Source organism: Pipra filicauda, unplaced genomic scaffold (assembly GCF_003945595.2).
Source record: "Pipra filicauda isolate LSUMZ 115617 unplaced genomic scaffold, ASM394559v2 scaffold236_size1216567_pilon, whole genome shotgun sequence".
Lineage (NCBI taxonomy): Eukaryota > Metazoa > Chordata > Aves > Passeriformes > Pipridae > Pipra > Pipra filicauda.
Window position 1 is genome coordinate 627,161 of NW_024104350.1, and position 22,656 is coordinate 649,816.

The following is a 22,656-nucleotide window of genomic DNA, read 5'->3' on the forward strand; positions in this document are numbered from 1 at the left end:
TTTTCCTCTTTCAGAAACAGAGGATAATCTGGTAAAAGACTGACTGATCAAAAGCAAAACCCATTAGCTAAAAGATTATGGGAGACAATTCCAGTATGGTAAAATGACCCTATCTTTGATGTCAGTATCTATGAACATTGACCTTTCAATGTAGCAAGTTAAAACAAATCACCCATTGTTTATATTATCAGATACTAACAAGGTGTCTGATTTATGTATAACTGTCAAAAAAATGTCCTGCCCTCAGTAATTTCACCCATATTGCCAAATGACAATTGCCTCTCTCTGTACGGCACAACCAGAAGTGAACGTTTAGATAGTCAATCCAAAAGTTTGAGTAGTCTTTTTTTTTTCCAAAGGTGAAGCACAAGCCCAGGCACAGTACCTGAGAAAGGACGAGCTGCCCGTGGAACTTACGGACAAATTTTCGCAAAGACAGAAGGAATGAGGCCTCTCCTGCTGTCCTTGCCAGAGATCTCAAAAGGAAATAACCCTGCAAGACATTAAGGCAGAAACAAACAGGAAATTATGAATTTGCTGATGTCCAGAAGACAGAAATCTTTATCATATTCATAAAGCAACTTCAATAAAAATCAACTGACAACACTCACCTTCAAATAGTGAACCTGCATGAAGATTTTTTCTGCTTTAAGACCATATTTGACAACAGATGCTCCAGACTCACTCAATTCTCCTGTGCTCTCCTTGTTGGGCCTAAAATAGAAACACACTAATTGAGTTTTGGATAAGTAAGTAAAGAAGTAACTCACCCATTACTCATTCTAATAGTTGAAAGCATCGTAAATGGCACAGTAACTGCAGACACCTGTGATCAGTTCAGTCTTCTTTACCCTGAATATATAATTTGATTTAGTCAAACAAATGAATTTCCTACTAAATTAAATCCATCACTAGGGTGGTGTACTCTTTTCACAGCCAGCACGACATCAAGTTCAACGTCATTCTCCAGTGCAGACAAGTTATGAACAAAGAGAAACAAACAAACAAACAAACGAGACATTTTAAGGGGAAGGGAAGAGGAAGGGGACAACAGTGAAGTCATTATGCTCAACTAGAGATTTCTCTTTATATACCTGATCAGTGACCTAATAGCTTACATGACTATACTTGCAAGAATAACCTCTTTCATCGCATGCAACACTAAGATCTGCTGGTGCTGCCTTTCAGAGTTGCTGCCTGTTGAAAAGACACTCACCTATTTCCTTCTGACCTCTTTTTTCACAGGCATCTTATGACACGCTACTACAACATAATACCAAATTCCATAATAATAAGAAACATCAGGCTGGTAATCAGTTGGTTGAGTGGCTTTCACCTAGTCTAAACAAGTATTCATTTGCTGGATCAAAAGCTAATGGGATCAGCTGACAAGTTTGGGGCAGATTTTTCCAGCTGTCGGGAGAAAGCACAGAAAATCATACGATTGTCCAACAGGGAACAAAAAAGTAATTAAGAATAAGCTTATGCTTGGGAAGAGTGGGTTGACTGATTTTTTTTTTCCTGACATGACTGGTAAGAAGTAACAAACAATTATCATTTACTTTTAATATCTGGTACAAAAACACAGGTTTGAACCAGCCCAAGCTTCAGCACAGGCTCAAAACCCAGCTCAGCTTCAGTCCTGTCCCTTCAGGGCAAGGACTGAAATTTTCTCCCTTACATACCAGTTTTGGAAAGCACAAGGATATACTTTCAGAAGGATAAAGAAAATAAAAAACCCCCAAGTAAACATGCAAAGAGAGAACCTACTCAAGTCCACACTACAACAATAGTAGATAGTATTTATTTGTGACCAAAACCAGTAGAAAGTCCTTAAATGCAAGAAATGAAGAGATGGTCAGAATCACAAGCTGGAATCATGTGCCTCTCCTCAAGTGTTTATTAGAGGTATATTTTTTCAAATGAGAAATTATTTCCCACTCTTTTATGTTAGCATTGAGAATACCACTACGCAAAAGGTAAGCAGGATTCTTCTTCAGAGACTTAAGTCTACTAACTGTGGAAGTCAATAGAAAGCTTAAGTTTCAATTTCAAAAGAAATCAATTCTTCCTGAGTTTCAATCTACAGGGGATTTTGACCCTTAGAAAAATTATTTTAAAAATTTACACAACATAACATTTTATTAAAAATAACAGCTACATAATTAACATAAAAGACAACAAATGTGATTCCATACTTTTGAAAATGGAAAACATACATGCAGATAAGCCTCATATCACAAGAACCAATATTAAAACAAAATTATATAAAACAAATCAAAACCCCAGCACCTGTCAAGCAGTAGTTGTGCTGGCAGCAGCTCTATGACAGCCAGGGATAAACCTTGCTTTTGTATTTACACTTGTCATCAAATTGCATACTTACAAATGTGTAAATTCATTTACTCTGCTTACACACAGGATAACACAATTCATCAATAAACACAAAGTAAACCAGACCAATGAAAGGCTACAGTTACAAAGTTGGTGATATGCTTTCAGATTACAGGAGGTCAAGGAGAAGAATTTCTATGCTGGTGAACAGTCTCTAGTGCCCAAAAGGCTTTCAGGTCCTACTGAGCAAGCACAAAAAGAAGGGAAGACCTTAAACGAATGAAATGGCAACAGTCTTTTAAAAACATTTAAAAGTTGATTACATAGAAGATGGGTATCAATTTGTTCTTCCACTTGGTGAAAGAAAAGAAGAAATCTACATAGTTTGAAATAAACAATATTTCAGCTGTGCTTTAGGAAGCAATTTTTAACTGTTAACACTAAGTTTAGCTGTCTTATTGAGACACTGAGACAGCTTGGCCCTCTTATGAAAACTTTTTTGTTGGAGCTTTCTAAGAACATGTCAGTAAAAACCCACTTGGGATGGTCTGTGTGTATGGCCTGTATTCCAGAGCAGGAAAATGGGCTCCGTAATCTCTTGAAATTTGTCCATATTTCTGGTCACTGTTGGCCTAACTTGAACTGGGATTAGTAAGGTGTTTTTCTTGGTGGAAGGCTGTGGGGAGACGAGCAGTGGAGACTCAGCAGTTCCAGAGTCAGGCAGACACTCCAGATCAAAGGCTGTGGCAACTTTCCAAGCCACCAGTCACAGCTGCCCAGATTATTAATCACTGAGAAAGCAAGAATGTCTTTAGCTACCCGAAAAGCAGCCTTGAGCTTAGCACCTGCTACCTAAAGACCAGAATCTATTTTCAATATCATTATTAGTAATTTCTAAAGAGAAAGTAGATTTATATAGTTCACTATGCTTTTTCCTTGTGTTTTAAAGCTTCACTCAGCTTGGCAGTTAGATACCATGCTAATGTATGTGTTTGTCTCCAGCCACAGAAAATGAATCTGTTACAGCTTCCAACAGAGAACTTTGTTCAGGAAATGGCTTTTTTCCCCCTGAATAGTGGCTCTTGTAAACTGCTTAGAGAGATTTCATATCAAACTAAATCCCATGGTTTCTGAGAGCTTTCTAAAACAAAGGGAGAAGCAATTGCATTACAGTCAAGATGAACAACCTAGTCAATTTAATTTGCATTTTATTTTTTCATTAAAAGGAAATAAGGAAACGCGGTGGATTTAATCAGATTGTTTGGATGTATACCTTTTGAAGGGAGACAATGTGGAAAACAGGAGAGAGAGCACATGCAAGACAATGCTGTCATGCTGTTACCTCAAAACTTGCAGCTCTTCCTCAGAGTTCTGCACCTCATCCCTGAGGCGGCGCCAGCGAAGCAAAGCTTTCAGCTCCTGCTGCCCTTTTACCTCTTCAAGGGAGAGCTGCTTGGGACACAAACACGCACAGAGCACTGAGTGCTGCTTCCCAACACACAATAACAACCTTCAGAACAAGAAACTTGTTTTGTTTCTCTTTAATATTTAGAAGATGTATGAAACATACCAATATCAATTATTAAAAAAAAGGAAAAAAAAAAAAAGAGCCAAAAAATAACAGTTGCTGCTATGAGAGTTAACAGCACCACGAAGTAAAACAAAACCCTCACTGTGCACATCAAATCAACAGACTGTTAAATGGTTCTGACTGAGGAGAGAGATGAGCATGTTGATTTCCCTTTAGTGACTGGCAATGAATGAACTGAATATAGGTTGCCAGTATATATGCCAGTATAGGTACCTGGCATAGAGGATTTTATGGCATCTTTACCCAGCTTTAAAGCTCAGAGCTGCATTGTGTCCTGACTTCATTCCTCTTTCCTACTATCCCTGCTACACTTGTGAAAGCTCCCTGTGGTATTTTCCCCCATTTATGTAATATTAACAGAGATTCGTACTTATGAAATAAATGCCAGGTTGTCAGCTGACAAATAAATACTAATTCATCTTTCTCTATTATAAGAATAGTTGTGAGACGAGAGAAAGCAAAAGCAGCTAATACTACCCTGAATTACATTCAGTCACAACTGAAATTACCGTCATGCACTATAGAACATACTCATAATCCTAAAATTGTATGAGTGAATAGCTTCAAAACTACTCAATAATGTTTAAAAGGTATCCCTTATACATTAACAAGGGAACTCATCACACTGTTTTGTTGCTTACTCCTTTCCATTCAGCTACAAGGAAGGTGTCTACTACAATCAAAATGCTTTCAGGTGACTCACAAAAGTAAAGAATTAATGTGAACAGCTCACAGCAGTGTAGTGATGCTCAATGCAAGGGCACAAACGAGTTTTGGAACCAAAATGGAAAAGCCACATGTTTGGACAGCCTATCTTTCTTGTTTCAGGAATATGGTAAGTGTCAAGGAATTCTGTTTTGTTTGGTGCTGTAAGTTGCCTGATACTTAATAACATGGAGGTTTGGAAGAGTGCATTGTGCTAGATCCCAGTTCAGCCTGCTCCTCCTCAGGTGGAAGCCTGCAGAGCTCAGGGGCAGAACCTGGCACAGCCACAGGAAGAAATGACTGACACACGAAATGCTTGAAGAAGCAGAGGTACTACAAAAGTAAGAATTGCACCAGAAAAACACTTCACAAGCTGACAGGCAACTTAAGAGCTTTTCACCTTAAGGCAGGCAACGATTTCTAAGCCTCTGACATGAGAGTAACTCTTGTTGGGCATGTAAGAGAAAAAAAAGTGAAGTTCCCTATTTTAAATCATCTTCCATTCTGCTTTGAGGTACACTTCTTGGCCATCCCTTGGACAAAACAGAACATTTTCATTATGTACCTGGAATATTACAATATGCAGTAAGACTCTGTTGATTGTTCCAGCTTCAGGTACACCATATAAGTGGAAAGAATGCAGAGCCATTGTTTGATAGCTGAATTTTAATAACTGAGTAGTACATCTGTGGAAAGGTAATAACTGACAAACAGACATTTCCATTCTCGTTTGCACTGACCTCTACCACCGTGAAGATTTGTGTTCAATGTGGATCACATTTTTTTAAATCAAGTTAGCATGCATATTCTAATATTATTTTAAAATACTTTTCTTCACAACAGAGGAGGTTTAATTTATCTCTAATGCATGCCACGTATATAATTTTGATTTCCACGTTAATTCAATTTTGAAACAATGTACCATCACCTTACCTGTTGTGCCCTAGCCCAAAATACATCTTCTAAAAAAGTGGCAAAGCCTTCACTGATCCACTCTTCAGTCCAGTCCCGAGCACCAATGGCCAGCCCAAACCAAGCATGACCGATCTCATGGCACAGACGAGTTCCACAGAGATGGCTCCCTCCTGGCAGGACACTCTGGGACAGGAAGATGATGTGTGGGCTGCACAAAACCAGTGACAGAATACATTACTGACCTGTTACAACATGCATTGCATGGCCACCAAAATAAGGGAACCAAAGCATGGCCTGGATTGAAGGGATTTTAAAGATCATCAAGTCACAACCCCCTCTGTGGACAGGGACACCTTTCACCACATCAGGTTGCTCAGAGCCCCATCCAACCTGGCCTTGAACAGACCAAGTGATGGGGCACCCACAGCTTCTCTAGGAAACTGTTCCAGTGCCTCACCATCGTCACAGGGAAGCATTTTTTTCTTATTATCTAATCTAAATCCATTCTCTTTCAGTTTGAAAGCGTTCCCCCACGTCCTGTCACTACATGCTCTTGTAACAAGTCCCTCTTCAGCTTTCCTGTAGGCTCCCTTCAGGTAGGCTCTATTAGCCTCTAAGCTTCTTAGTAGTATATGCATGCTAGGTCATGACTCACAGTTTATAGCTCAAGCGTTTTTAGGAATTAACTTGTACTTTCTTGTTGGTTGGCACAGAATCAAACTAAAATTCCAAGCAGTTGCATTGCATTCAACCGTCAAACAGCTACTACCTGTAAGAAGTAACTGAAACCAAAGTTACTTTCAAACTACAAGACTGATTTATTTCATTAGAAACATTCATCACAGAGAGATGAGCAGGTGTGAATACAGGCAACAAGAATTCACCAGTTAAATGATCAAAGATGGAAATAAATAAAGCAGAAACATTTATTAAAAAAACAAATCACTATCACTATGTTACTGAAAGTAACAAGAGTAATGTAGAGTAAAACACATGTGCTTGTTAAAGCCTATAACAAGCTAAGAAGATACCATCTCATGGTAACAGCTGATCGTGTCTGCAAATGCAGAGGAAGAAGAACATGTTTTACCACAACCACTAAAGTGAGAAGATGTGAGTATCTGCTTTTCACAACACCGGGGGAACAATCCAATCTGTATCTACTCTGCTTTGGACTCAAATACTGTAAAAAGACATTGGGGGGAAAACTGTTATAAATTATCACTCTGCTATTGAAAACAGACTGAATTGCAAGTTACTGCAGTTCCATGTTCTACTGCAAGGCAGATTCTGCTATGCTTACAGACATCAGAGACCTTAACTTCTCAAAAGCTATAAAATTTCTAAAACTAACTATATCTAGGAAATAAAAGTAGCACAATCAAGCCCTCTGACTAATGTGTAAGGTTATTAGTGCACTATGTCACAGATAGAGTAGCAAGGGCACAAACCAAGAGGACCACCTGCAGAGTACTCCTGCACTAACCCACAGTGTCCATCATCTGCACTTCAACTCTTTTCTCACTTCCAGTTAGTTAGAAAGGAAATAAAGCACAGTGGTGATACCTTCAAGACCACATGTCTTTAAAACTTGTTTTTAAAGCATGGGAGGGGAGTGTGTGGCCTTAAGGCATTTCCAAGAGTCAAATATTATTCATCAGCATTCCAAAAAGCTTCCCCACCCACCCTACCCTTCCGTTGGAAATGTTCAAACACCCACATTTTTCCTGCAACCAGTTGAATGTCTGGAACTGAGAGCATAAAAGATGATATGCACTCATACTCAACAACCATCTCCTTATTAAAAAATCATAGTTACCCAGCCAAACAAGTTAATACGTTTCAATCAGATGGTATTGTAGGAAACAATGTTAAGAAATTAAAGAACTAAATTGAGGAACCAAGTAACACAGAATGAAGTAAGAAAAAACAGCAGCTATCCAAATCTTTACCAAAACCAATTCTGATTAAGAGAAGGAAGGGAGGGAGAGAGAGATGGGGGGAAGGTGCAAACACAGAAGCTGCAGAACACAATTGATCTTTTATTATAAAACCCGTGATGAGAAGAATAACCACAACTTTGAGGACATTACTTCAGTCAGTTTTAAGTAAATGATCCCTCCCCTCACTGTGGCATGTGTACCTGCTGCAAAGAAAAACTGCAGAAATAGGCCAAGTAAATAACATTACAGACAAACTGCTGACAACATTTCCATTAAGGACGACAAAAGCAACTTCACACCTTATAAACAGGGTCACTGAACAGTTGTACATTTTAAGTCTACAGCAGGTAAATATATAATAAAAGTAAAGACTGTATTTCCTGCTTTTTCCAATCACTTAAAAAACAGAAATGCTACAATTCTGAACAATATTCTCCTTTATAGAAGGATTACAAATCATTTCAGTGAGAAAAATGTATAGGAGTTAAATTTTGGCCAAAGACTATGAGTACAGCTTCCTAAAAGGCCAAAAATTAGATTATGTGCTGCAACAGAGTTTAATTTTAAAATCTGAGTACAGCCAGCAACCTCCTTTCCGGAGAACACCTTAAATGATTCCTTTTATTTTGTTTGCCCTTAAAAACCAGTTCTATCTCCAATTCAGAGCAGTGCAAAGTTCCCATTTGTCTTAAGACCAGTTTTATCAGACTGAACTGTCTCTGGAACGTGTCCAGCACCTATTAGTTTGGGGAAAAGTTTCACTCTGTGTATTTCTTTAAAACACAGATTCTCTATTTTCAATGCACGTTTGAACTTCAGAAACTCTGCTCTGCCTCTACTGATACCAACCAAATCTACATTTCTAACATCATCTAGGATGTGCAGTGTTCACAGAATCACAGAATGGCTTGGAGTGGCCTAAAGATCACATAGTTCCAACTCCTCTGCCAGGGGCAGGAACACCTTTGACTAGACCAGGTTGCTCAGTGCCCCAGCCAATGTGGCTTAAACACTCATAGGGATCTACAACTTCTCTGGGAAACCTATTCCAGTGCCTCACCACCCTCACAGGAAGGAGTTTTCACCCAATATCCAATGTAAACCTACTCTCTCTCAGTTTGAAGCCATTTCCCCTTGACCCGTCCTTACATGCCCATGTAGAAAATCCCCCTAGATCCTTCCTGTGGGCTCCTTTAAGGTACTGGAAGGCACCAATTAGGTCACCCTGAAAGCTTCTCCTTTCCAGGCTGAACAATCCCAATTCTCTCAGCCTTTCCTCACGGGGGAAGTGCTTTATCCCTCTAACCATCCTGGTGACCCTCCTCTGGACTCATTTGAACAGGTCAATGTGTTTGGGGAATGTTATGAATGTTACTAATTGCACAACACAACAATGTTGTGCCTAAAAAAATAATTCAAGAAGGTGTCTAAGTGAAAAATAAGATAATTGGAATGGTAATTAAATTGCAAGACTTTTTTTTTTTTATTGCAACTTTCTTGTTTTTTAACCAGAAGATAAATTTGGCCTTCCTACCATCTGTTTGATTTACTAGGAACAAATTATAAGGCTTGATATCCATTTCTTTGATTTTAATTGCAAAGGAAAGAAATCCATTCATCCATAAAGAATGGACAAGGGTTCACCTCAGAAATTACATCAAGACCTGACGAGGTCTTTGCATCTTATAAATGCTTCTAGGAAGTTTCTAAAGCAGGCCAGAATAGGCTGGCTGGATGTGGTAAGAAAGATGCAAAGCCTCTCCTAGTTAACAAAAAAAACAACCACCCCACCAGTCCTTGCCAGGAAGCTGGACAAGTTCCCAACAGCTCTTACAGAAAAGGAAGTTAATGACTTGTTTTCAACAAGTATACACTTGGTTACACTTCCACAGCAAAAGAGAATTATTCTGATGAGAATCACACACTCATAACTTAGATGTCTGCATTGCTGGGTTGGAAGAAGGAACAAGTTCCCTCCCCCACTTAAAATGCAGTTAAGGGAAATCTTGACACTGTAACTATGACATGAATACATATAAAGGAAAAACTGAGCCCTGAAGGAAAGAAATTGTTGGTGTGAAAGGCTAAAGAGTCCTGATGTTCCAATCATTCAAATCCACCCATGCAAATATTCTCAAGATATATAAGATATTTTTAATAGACCTTATTAAACCACTGACCTCAACCCACTGATTCAGCCTGTCCAGACCCCTGTGCAGAGCCTTCCTACCATCCACAGATCAACACTCCCACTCAACTTGGTGTTGTCTGCATATGAACAATCTGGTAGTAATGCAACTAATTCCTTCAAACAATTATGCCCTATACTCTCTCTTATACTCAGAGCACACACTTTGACAGGGGTAAGACAAGCACCTTTAATTGGGTTTTTACAAAAAATCACAACACAGCTTCTGTGAGGCTGATATCCTGCTGCACTCATATCCAATAAATTCTGCCTGTTCAAAATACTCTGACGTGGGAAGCAAATCAAGAAGGAAACAGAGAATGTTGTATTTTCCGTGCAGACTTGGGTCTCATGTCTGAGATTCAAGCATTGCCAGTAAACTAACCCAATCTGTAACAAAGTCATGAGGAACTAGAGGAGACAAGAACAACCAGCAGTCAAGAAACAACTGTGGAGGTGAGGAGTTATTCACCAGCTGACCCCTGATGCTCCCAGGACATCTAACAGGTCTAGCTCACTGCTTTTCATCTTACACATTCTGTATCACTATGAAGAATTTGCAGGGCATGAACCTTTCCTGTAACTCTCCAGATATTGTTTCCTAATGTCTTATGTAAGCACAGCAGTATCTATTCATTCAGAAACTTCCACAATCCCAGGATTTGTGACAGGCAGCAAATTGCCTGGTACTGTAAAGAGAAAGAAGCAAACACAGGAAATCATGCGGTGGGGGAAAAGAAAGAATTATGGATTCAAAACCTCAAGCTCCCATCAAGATTTTTTTAATACAGATTTGTTTGAAACCTCCCGCTTCCCAAAAAACACAAAGTAATGCATTCTATTATAAAAATCAATTACACAATACCTCTTAGGAACAAATGGCTACAATAGTGCCAAAAATCTTACAGCCAGCTTTCCAAGAGAAACACCTGGAGGGACTACAGCTTTTCATGTTGTATAGCACAGAATGAATTTTTCATATTTAACTGATTATGGGTAAGTGCCAATACAACTACATCAATAAATATAAGCACCTGTTTAATTCAAAAAAAACCAACAATCAAGCCAACTCTATATTTTATGTATCTTGATTTTTAACCTTCACACTTCACTTGCAATTGCTCCTCAAAAAGCACTGACACTGCTAACTATTGAAAATAGTTTGTGACACCAATTTCCAGAGCCCTTACTAAATACTCATAGTATCAAATTGTACTGTTCAGAGCAGTAATTTCCAAACAAATCCGACAAGCTACAATTCTATAAGGTTATTTTTATTTTTCTTGAAAACCAGATAGATTGGAAGTCAATCTAGAGTACTTCAGTTAAAGAGTAAGAAATAAAGATGAAGAAAATAAAAATATTTCTAGTCCAGATTGTTCAGCAAAATATCTTAAGTTTTTTTCATATTAATATCTTTTTTTATTTTATGTAAGACAGCAGATAGATCACAAAAATAATAAAACATCCCTACTCCTGCTTATATAGGTAGGATCACAAAAGAGGGTCGAAGGAAAAATTTTGCTCATGTCTAAGGAGCCAGAGGAAATACCATGTTCCCACTAATTCCAGTAAGAATTTTATATATATAGATATAAATGCAATATTTGGTTAACATTCTGAATTTGCTACATTCCAGATTTTATATGAAACTTTTAGCACATTTCCCTGAGTCCTTCCAAATATTAGAGACTGTCAACTGAAGAAAGTATTTAAAAATCCCAACAGTTATGCTATTAGCCATGTGAAAATGCTTAATAATAAATAATAGTGTGGAAAGTCTCTGTTAAAACCATTCATTTATACTAATTTTCTCTCACTTAAAACTGATTTATATTAGGACCACAAAATCAACCTTATGCACTTGCTGAAATAAAAAAAGTGAACAGAAAATAGCAATGGATGGACACTGATCATTGTAATTATTTTAATTGATCATATTATTTTTACAAGAAGTGAGTGATGGAAATAGATGCAGGTACACCTCTCATTTCATAAATATGAAATACTTTTGTGTGATAGTATTTTTGTTTGTTTCCTTCTAGAATGCCAGAGGGAAGGTTTAAAAAGAAGATTCTTTTGTATTATACTAGAAATGAACACATCATTTGTCTCATTGACTTTCCAAACTATTCTTTGTATTCTTGCTAAAAATTATCACTATGATGAACAGTCACTAACAACGTTCCTCCGTTCTAGTCATTGTGTCACTGATGGATGACATCACTTGATCCTGGATGGATTTCATTATTTGTAGCTTTCCATCATTGTTATTAATGAATCTGGATTTCCTTTCAGCGCATCAGGAAGTTTCTGGCAGATATTATTAGCACAGCTGAGAGACAAAGTGCAAATAACCAACTCCAACAGTGAGACAGAGAGAGCACCATGTGTGAGCTTCCCCACACCCAGGGACAATCCACTCAAGCTCGGGGTCTGTTCATTGCTGGGCACAAAAAGTGACAGGGATAAGGTAAAATAAAATAAGAATGGGTCAGATCTTTCTACATTTAATATACAGAAGAAAGTTTTTACCCACAACAAAAAGTAAAACCAACAAAAAAGGAAAGAGTTTGCTTGTTCTTGGAGTGTTTCAGGATTCTTTTCTCAGTGTAAAGTCCTGTGGTATCACTGATCTGAAAGCAACACGGAAATGAAATCTGCTTGAAGGCAAAAGTGATTCTTATTAAATCTCTGTGAAGAAAGAGCAGCATCACAAACCAAACCAAGCCTCAAGAACGCTCTTGTTTTTCAAGCATTCCTATCACAAATACTTCATCTGAAGAATGAGCAAACTCCACATATATCCCTGAATCATTCAGGAAATCCCAAACATTACTGGAGGAGAGAGTGCTATAAATCCCCGATATTTCCAAGAAAAAATAAAGGGAAAGCTCAGATTTTTTTTAAAAAATATCAGAACTTCTTAGATCATAAAAGAGGCACAGATCCAATTCTTTTAAATTTTCAGTTCATATCTATTATACTCTTGCTCCTTGTGCCAACTATAAATGTGGGAGCAAACAAGAAGATTACCCAATTCACATGTGATCTAATTTTTGCCTATGTGCAGTATAACCCATAATTCTTGCTTTTAAGAATTGGTACTCAAAAATCCATTTTCTGAAGTCTTTCATGTTACTTACAAAAACGGTGCAGAATGGTGCAAATTCAACACTGTCAAGTCTATTCTGATTTTCTACATCCCCGTTAAAATGCATTATTTCTATTGTGCCTTTATCCTTTATACAAATGCACGCTCACCTTAAAAATGTTTCAGGCAGCAGAATTTTAACAAATTAGTCCTACTCTCATCCATTACCTGTTTTTCTTATTTTTGTCATCTATAAACAGTACATAAACTGATATAAATTGCATGCTTATTTCCTTGGTTTACTCTGAGCAGCAGCCACACAACCCTCCTCCTCTGTGTGCCTCCATCAATAAGGTATCTGTTGTGCTTTTGCACAAAGAACAAAGATGCCTTTATCAATTCTCAGAAGTCTGTAGGACAAACCATTCATGTTGTCAAACCCCCTAAAACACTCCCAGCAAATAACGAAATCCACCAGTGACAAATGTCAACACGCTAATTTGTAAAATACAGAACAAAAGGAACATTCAGAAGAGGTGCTTCATTTCATGTTATATCAGCCCTTCAATTTGTAACAACTTCATGGCAGCCCACAGATAATGCAACATTAGAACAGAAGAGCACTATGATTATTAAAACTAAAACAATCTACTCTTCTTACAATAAATGCTAAGAAGTTCCACAAAACTGTAAACAAAATCTTTTGGAAACATCAGCCTCCTCGTCATGCATTCATTTTCCTCCTTTTTGGAATATTATTTACAAGTAAAATACTACACACAAACACAGATTCTCTTACACACACAGTCCCATTTATTGTTCTGATGGAAAAATAAGATTAAATTACATTATATCCAGTGAAAGAAGAGCTTCGGTGTGCCTCAGCAATACTTTATCATTTATACAGGACAGCCAGCTATTATTGTCAAATCATATAGCAAGGGTATGGTTTAACTTGAAGTAGCCAGTGTGCACGTGAATTACTTCATTCATCATATAAAGACATCGAGCTGTTATTACTGAAGCACATATCAAGGGATGGTGTGACTGGAAACAGCATAACTGAGAACTGTGGTCAACTGATATAATAGGAAGTATCACACACTAATGAACTTTCACTCTGTTTCATCTTCTATCAACTCATCTTTTCATACACCTCCAAATTTGTTTCAGATCACCACAAGGACTAAACAAATATTTTCCCTGTTGTCCAGGACACTGACACAGAACACATTTACTTCTTCTCTTTGAAGATACCAAAAAGAAGCAAACACCTTTATATTCTATAAACATCAACTGCATCCAACATTTCTTAGATTTCCAACAGTGGCCTGATGACCTGTGCTTTGTGAATTCATCCAATCCACTTGAATATAGAATGGCAGTTCTGAAACTGTTAATTGATAATGCCAAGTTCTGTATTTGGCAAACTGCTAACGCTAACACAGATTCTATTAGCAAGTATTTTTCCAAGTCCAAAAGAATACAGCAAGGTGGTTTCCCACCTTGCAAGACCACTGAAACTAAACTACCATGGGTCAAAAGACACTCATTTTGAGGTGTTTTTGTTTAGTTGCTGTGTTGTTGGGGTATTTTTAAATCACTGAGAAAATTAAATTTTAAAATAAGCAGAGAATTTATGATTGCTTCCCACACACTATCCTGACAACAGTTCTGCTAATAGACTAAACACTCCCTCTTTTTGTGAGACCATGCATACATATTTGCATGTGGATATTGACCTCTCACACAACATGACCCTATTCCAAAATTTCTAACAATACCAAAGAGAATTAAGTTTCCAGTTTAAATCCAGTTAATAACAGTTATTGGTTGGATACTTCCCTGAAGAGTCAGTTGGGTCTATGTCTTGCCAAATGGTTAAAATTTGTTTTTACATATTCTTGCCAGCACTGATCAATTTGTTTGAAACCTCCAATGGTATTTGGCATTCACATCAGTTTAGATTTACGAACCTGAATATCAAAAAGCTGGGTAAAGTGTATAATTTTTCAGAAAGTACAGACCAAAATTTCCAAACAGGTAGCAATTTTACAGCCCAGTCCAGTCCCACTGCTGTAAATCTCCGCAAACAGTGTTATTTCTTTACCTTTTTAGTGTTAGCAGAATTTAGTGTCAAGTGGGACAACACTCTTTGAGATTTGCTTCAATTAAGAGTATATCTCTGGCACAGTGTATGTACGTGCTTGGCTGCATCTCAGATTTTAGTATACTTGGCAGTTTCAACTTAGAAAACACCTAAAAAGATGAATTTCATCCTGAGGTTATATCCCAGAGGTTATTTGCCAAACCTCTGCTCTGCCATGTCCTCACCACCTGCTGGCAAAGTCACTGGCAGAAACAAGAAGCTGTTCCTCTCTCCATGGCCTGACCCCACAGGTGACAGCACAGGGTCTCTCAGGGTGTTTCTGCTGGGCTCAATTCCAGATTCTGGAGATAAAAGCTCTTCAGTGACAGCAACACACCCCTCACTCCTGCCAGCAGCCATCACTCCATAGCTGTAACTCCAGGGGTCAAATTTAGTTAACTGAGCAACCATTGCAAATTATTCCAGTTACACAGACATACACAGACAGGATGGAGCTGTTTCTTCTCAGAAAGAGAACAAACACCTCTGAGGCTGCAGTGCCTTTCCTGGGAACTCAAAGAATTTGCATTTACACGTGGGCACTGTTGTATTAACTCAGATCAACTGGCGAAGCAAAAACTTAAGCTTCGAGAGAAAAATAACATATCTAACCTGCAGTACCAGACAGCAGAGTAACACCAGTACCTGTTCAAAATCAGAGACCTGTTTCTCAAATATTACAAAGAAAAGACGTAAATAGCTATTAAGCAGAGACTTGGTTTAGACCAACAATAAAAGGATGTGTCCACTGTGGTTTTTAATAAAAAGTTGTTTAGTTCATAAAGACAATTTGTTGAATTCTACTTTCTCTGCCAATAGATCTCTTTTCAGAAAATTATGCAAAGCTAAGATTTTACAAATACTGTAGACCTATAGCAGAGTTTCATTTATATTATTTTATTTAATGCTAAAATAGAGAGAAATGTGAGAAAGTGGCTAGCTTTCATTTATAATATGTCTCACATTTCAGTCAGGTCAAGAATAGAAAAAAAGATCAGTGTGCTAAGAGTTTATAAACATGAAGTATTTATTCTTGTATCAATATGGAATAGTAAAAGCAAAATCTAATCAGAATGAAAAGGAACAAGCTGGTACACTAAAAAAATTTTAATGTAATAACAGACTTTTAAAAATCTGATATTGTATCATTAACTTCACAACCAGATTACAGCACAACAACATTACATTCAGATCTGGATGATTTGTGCTTGACTATATCTGGCTATGTAAGAGATATAAGGTAGAGGGCAACCTTTCTAGTACATCTATACATCAACTGATACAGTTTAATTCAAGGTTTGTTTTTAGTTTATTTTTTATCCAAAGGAAAGTTAAATTTATCAACTCATTGGGAGTGATCACAGATTAATCTCTTTCCCTTTTTAAGTGCCAAGGTCAACATCTTAAGAATGCCTTGCATTTTCAGACATAGTATGTTAGATTAAAATATCTAAAACGATGTGTATATTTTTAGCCATTCCAGCCACGTGTCTCTATTCAGGTATTTCTCTGGTTTCTATACTCTTGGGTTCTAAGCACTGATCCATATGTTCCGTATGTTATTTTCTACTTTCAAGGTGGTTATTACTGGAAAGGTATTTTTTGTTTTGACAGATTCAGCATTCTTGTTGAGCAGTAAGCTACACTGTTCAGAATATCATTTTACATAGGAGTTCAAACATGTCCATTTTAGGTCAAATTATTACAACAGTCCACAATTAAAAACCAATAAACAAATGCAGCTTGAATTCTTGTTGAATTCTATTTAAAAATAGCACCCAGACTCTGCCCCTAGTGTCAAACAAGTGAAAAATACCTCAGAAAAGGGAAATCTGTCTTTTGTGCTAAGCAAACTACCACTACTATTAACCATTGGAAAAGTTCTCTGTACATATCTATGCACATTTCTACAAAAAGGTGCCACCCACCTTCTCAGGTTTAAATTGAAGACACAACCACTTTTCGTCAAAAGAATAGTTTCAAGGTGTCTAGAATGTACTACCCAACCTTGCACAGTACAGTTTCACACCAAACATGCAATGCATTCAATATCTTATATTTAGCACTAATTCACTGCACACACAATGGCTGTGAGGCACATGTATGAAAACAAAAGTACAATGCAGAGTTACCTTAGGACACCCCTTTATGATTTAGCTTTATAAACCTATACAGTGCAACTAAACACTAAACCCAACAATTTACCATTAAAGTCACTTTCTAGAGGGGTTCTTGTTATACCATTGAGTGACCCATGAGAGTATTGGTGGCAGTTTTATGCTCTGTTACACAAGGAATAAGATTTGTATCAATATGTCCTAAGAGCTTTGGTCAGCTTTTGCAGCACTTCCCACATGAATATTAATTAAGCACTAAAAAGACAATGCTATCATAATGAAAATATGTAATTGACAAGAAAAACTAATAAAATACACATAACTTTCAACTGACTATTGCTGGAATAGAAATTAAGATAGATTGCAAAGATTTGTATTGGGAAAACATGCTTTTTTTCATAGTTATACAACTTAAAAAAAAATGTTTGTGTTGACTGCAGAATATAAAACCTCACTTTAATTAAGCTTTAAAGCAATGCTAACAAATATAAATCATAAAATAAAACCAGACTGCCATAAGATTCGTGATCTCATCATCTTTTAGCAGTCTTCACATGTTTGAGAAAATCATTTCTGAAAATACACAGTATATAAACAAAAGCTCACGACTGAACAGCATTGGTTTAAGTATCATAAACACAAAGTTCTGGAAAGTTTTCCTCAGGCCTTACCATCTAAATAAACACACGTGTAAGCAGGACTAATTCTGTTGTCTTAAAGTTGTACAATTTGGGACTACTTTGACCAGATTTCAGTTGAGTTAATCTACTAATAACAACAAAACAAAGCAAATTTGTATTCTGCACAGTTTTACACATCATACTAGATTAAGCCATGTGGCTAACATCTGTTACACATTGTTTCTTTTTTGATCTTTCTTCCAGGGAAAAAGCAGAAGCAAAGATGTTTCTTGTTTTGATAGGGTTTGGGGGTGTTACATATCAATATCTATATCTATATCAATATCTATATATATATCTATATATACTAATATATTCAGTGTTAAATACTTATGCTAAGCAAGCATGGGCAACAACATTCCTCTTACGCCTGCCAGCAAGGTGATACAGTGCATTGTTTACTATTTCCTGAAGTTCATGTGGTAAAATCGGAGCAACCTCACCGACATTTAACTCCCTCCTTGCAGTGCTCCTCAATTTTGCCCTGTGTTGCAGATCACCACAGGTTTCCCCATGGTCTTTCCTACATGGTCTTTCAGGATTTTGTGCCTGTATGACAGAGATGCTGAAAGCCTTGAACTGTAACCTGAATTCTGTGGGAAGCTAAGCTAACCAGAGAAGGTCTGGTATGTTCTCAAAAGAGATTCTCCTGCTCAAGGACATACACTAAGCCCCCTGTTTTACTCCCTATGAATGCTTGGCATGCAGGTGGATCACACTGGCCAGCCAGGAGGTCACAAAGGTGTGAGCAGCTGGAAGTCAGCCTTCACCTGTCAGGATAGGATGATGTCTCCAGGCCAGCCAAGAAATCATTTCAGCCTTGATGGAAAACGCTTTCCAGCAGACAACACAGCATCAGCAAGGAGTGAAGAGCTAAACGACAAAGCGACAGCCAAAATACATAAAAAACAAAAGGAATGCCTGTCTTACTCCAAACTTTCTGAAATCTCTCTCTGCCTCACACAGCTTAAAGTTGCATCTGTCAGCTGTTCTCAAAGCACCAGTCAGTCTCACCCAGAAACCAATTTAGGAAGGTACCCACAACTGATTTGGTAGACCTTGCTCTTAAGGACAAAGATATAAGGAAGGGGGAGTTAGGAAGAAACTGAAAACTGCTTTGCACACCCTGGACTTGAGCAACAAAAACTCAGGAGCTCCGGTGTACGAGCTTTTACTTAACTGATACTAGAGCAAAATTCTAAGTTACCAGTTTCTCAGATCAAGGTTACTTGGCTTAAGCAATGGATCAAATATATGTGATGTGTCTAGCTCCTGCTGATGTGTACTCAAAACAGGTTTAATCATATCAAGCTGCTCTCAGGGAACAGACACTGCTCCAGAGTTTTACTAATCTAATTCTGCTACATCCTGCTCTCATGGTAAAAGTCTTTCTTTCTATAATCATTCCATGCTTCTTAGACATGGGGATGATATCAACATGTAGTTTTTTATTAAATTTCCAGTTCAACACCTTCTGCCTATGGTCTTGCATCCACACACTGACCTCTGCAAGAGTTCCAGTTAGTTGGAGGCAAACATAGTTAAGTCTTGTGGTCAGCAAAGCTGATTTGATTGTTGTCAAGCAAGAGGCTTTACAAGTATTACTGGCTCACCACAACCAGGTTGTTGTGCTGGTTAACATTTATTCACACGTTCCATTATGGTTCCTTCTGTATTGCCTGGATCCTCCTGGTCCTCACAGGCTTCTGAGTAGGCCTGTTTGACTCACTGGTATATTCTCCAGACAGGAAGTCTGTGTACTCTGTTCATCAGCATCTTTATCTTGCTGAGAAAAAGGCACAGGATTCAGAATGGCTCTGTAGCTCCTCCATGTCTCTCTATTCCTCCACGTGCCTCACATACCTGCAGCTTACAGGACTGCTACTGGCTTACATGTCCCCCTGAAAACTCTCCTGGTTTCTGCTCATAGCCTAGCCCAAATTTAACACTATAGCAGCAAGTTGTCATGAGGTTTACTTTTCAACAAAACTTCTGTGAGAGAATGTCACTGGAAGAGCAAAAACTGAGCCACAGAAGATAACATCATCTTAGTGTCTGATTTTTGGCAGGAGTGTTGCTGAGTGCTTCACTACTGTGAACAAATTGAGAATGAGTGGGAATGCTTGGGTGTGGTAGGAGACCACAGAAAAACACAAGACAAGGCTCTCAATCCTGTGTTAATGGCATACAATTTAGCAGGTCATCAAGACCCCAGCTTACCCAGACTTCAAAAGCACATCCAAATCCAGAGATAAGGAGCAGTGATCAAAGCCTGACCACTCACAAAGGGGAAAATGATGAAAGCACTGACAACCTCTGCTCCAAAAAGGCAACCTGCACATGGTTGCCAAGCTGAGAAAAACCCAGAAGACATCAGGACATGTTTCATGTCCTTCATGTCACAGTAACTGATCCAGAGCCTAACATCTGGACAGAAATATCATAGTGCCAGACCACTGGACAGACTTCTTGGACACCACACACATTCTGGTGCTCAAGCGTGATATTGGGCAGGTGAAATCCACTTTGTTTAAGGCTTTATTTTAGATAAAATCACCTTTCTCACCTATAAGATCTCTTCAATGTTTGCTACATTGTCACTATGTGTAAATAGTACAGTAAAACAGTATTCCACATAGTTTGTATCCTAACTACTTAGTGCAGTTTGATAAGACAGTTTACTGCTGAGGATGACAATGGTTATGCTCCCATTAGTGTTTTCTTTAGGACCAATAATACTAAAGCAAAGCCTACAGTCATTCACACATTCCAATCTGGTTCAGCTACCAGGGAGATTTTGCTGCAGGCAACCTGCATTGTTTCCTGTGGAAACTGGAGAGCTGTTCCAGCTATGCACGATTTCACTCCAACAGGAACATAAGAAAGTGAAAAAATAAGCACTCTTCTGAACAGCTTCAGTGCTTAGGAAGGAACATTTAGCTCAGGGGACCACGCTAAATCAACTACAAAGTACATCTCTCCTACTGTAGAGACTTCAGATGTAGAAGTCTCCATGCTGACTACATCAAACTATTTATTAATCCAATACATTGGCACTATATTACCTGTTAACACAGTCAACTCCAATAACAGTATGGGGGGGGGGGGTTAAGACTATTTTTTGTCTAAGTTTTACTGTTCTTGATTTTTTTTGTTCAGGCACAAATACAAAGACACATTCAGAAGCATTTCTAAAGTTATTGACTTGTCTCTAAGCATGCTGATCTCTAAACTAGAAATTAGCTCAACACTGTCACTGTGAAAATTTAGCTTTTGAGCCTGATTTCGATGCAAAACTGGTACATCATGTACTTACTAGCTGGGCTGACTTAAAGAAACCTATAATGAGAACTCACTTTGCTGTAGTAAATTTCTTAGGTTTACAGGCCTCCATGACAAAACATCTGTGACTTAAGTCAGCACCCATGGAGTTTATTTTAATGAAAACATCCAAAGCACTACTAAATACATCTCTTCTTGTCTTATTACTGATAAAAAAAATCAAAAGAGAAGACAAGCCAATCCTCTCAACACACACACTCAAAAAATAACAGAGAAGGACCATAAGATCTTTCCACAGTTGCTAGACCAAGTGTTTCCTATAGCATCTACCAAAAATGTGCATTTTGTTGAAAATGTAACACTGCCCAAGCTGTTCTTAGCAGTTCTGCCACTCATTATGCCTTGTAAACAAACAATGTTTCATCTAAAAATAAAAAAACTTTCTTGTGGAGGGTGTGGTAAACCACCTAAATGCTCATATCCAAACGTTCTTGCCCAAACCAAAGAAGCAGAAAGCTACTGAACTTTAAAGAAATAAACTTATATGGTACTACAGTGGTGTGTAAAGTAGCTGGAAGTAACATATGGTGGAAAGGAGTCAGAAGGGAAAGAGGAAATTACGTTCCTTGGCAAAATAGGTCCAAAGCTGCCAGCATCTGATAGTGGCAGTGTTGAAAAATTAGTTCTGTGTTCTTAGCCAAACAGCAGCAGCAGCAGCTGATGGAAGATCACAATCACAGCTCTGCAGTGGATTCAGCAGCAAATTTAACTAATTAGCATTGAAATGTCAGAACAGAAACACAAGCCAAACAGACTGGGTTAACTCTTCTAAAAGCATAGAACATGTGACAGGTGAAAATTGTGCCTTTGGACATGTCCCGGAGTCTCCTGAAGGTGACAGTCCAGACCCAGAACTGTGAAGGCCCCTAGAACAGCTTGGAGCCCATTGCTGCTGAAATTAGAGAAAAACTCAGACCTGGCATGGCAAGGGAATAACAGAACTTTGCTTAGAAAACTTGTAATGAATCATGAGGCAATAAAAGTCTTACCTATTACCTCTCATCAAAAGTAACTGAAATTTGACCCACACCCTTGTGCAGCCCCATGCTAGCAGATGTTGGGACTGAGCATAAGGAGAAAGGGATCAGCAAACTGTTGAAGTTAAAAGGATCACTCTAAGGTCAAATAAGCTGCTGAAGACCACAGATTCAGTAAAACTGTCCTTCAGGAATGAAGTCTCCCAAATGACAGAATGTTATGAAAGCAAAGAAACAGGAAGAATAGGAAATACAGGAAGTATAGGATCCAAGTCATTAAGCAGAAGACTCAACTGAATGGTCATGATCAAAGCTAGTACTAATCACAACACACATGAGGAAAAGAAACTTAACCATACAATAGTATAGAAAGTGAAAAAAACCAGACTTGCAGCAGCTGAAAGAAGTGGGTAAAAAATCCCAAGTATCAATGCCATTAAAAAAGACAACTTAAGACAAGTTTTCAAAGAGGACAAGGATAAATAAGACCTAAAGCTAAACTGAGGTCCAGGAAGATACAGTTACCTTGGTCAGAGCTAATGGGCATATAAAAAAAATACTTGCAGAAGGTCTCAAAAAAAACCCCAAACACAAATAAAACTCCAACTGCGATGAGAGAGG

At 38.0% G+C, this 22,656-nt stretch overlaps 1 protein-coding gene across 7 annotated transcripts in view; it reads right to left on the bottom strand.

The window, feature by feature from the left end:
- Positions 1-22,656, bottom strand: part of LOC113989093 (aminopeptidase O (putative)) — a 149,869-nt gene that overhangs the window by 93,629 nt on the left and 33,584 nt on the right. For all 7 annotated transcript variants that reach the window (XM_027723341.2, XM_027723338.2, XM_027723350.2 and 4 more), the window contains 4 exons: positions 5,564-5,753; positions 3,677-3,783; positions 612-714; positions 386-493 (listed from right to left, as the gene is read on the bottom strand). In XM_027723341.2, the coding sequence (XP_027579142.2) occupies positions 386-493; positions 612-714; positions 3,677-3,783; positions 5,564-5,753 (508 nt within the window). The remainder of the gene's footprint in view (positions 1-385; positions 494-611; positions 715-3,676; positions 3,784-5,563; positions 5,754-22,656) is intronic.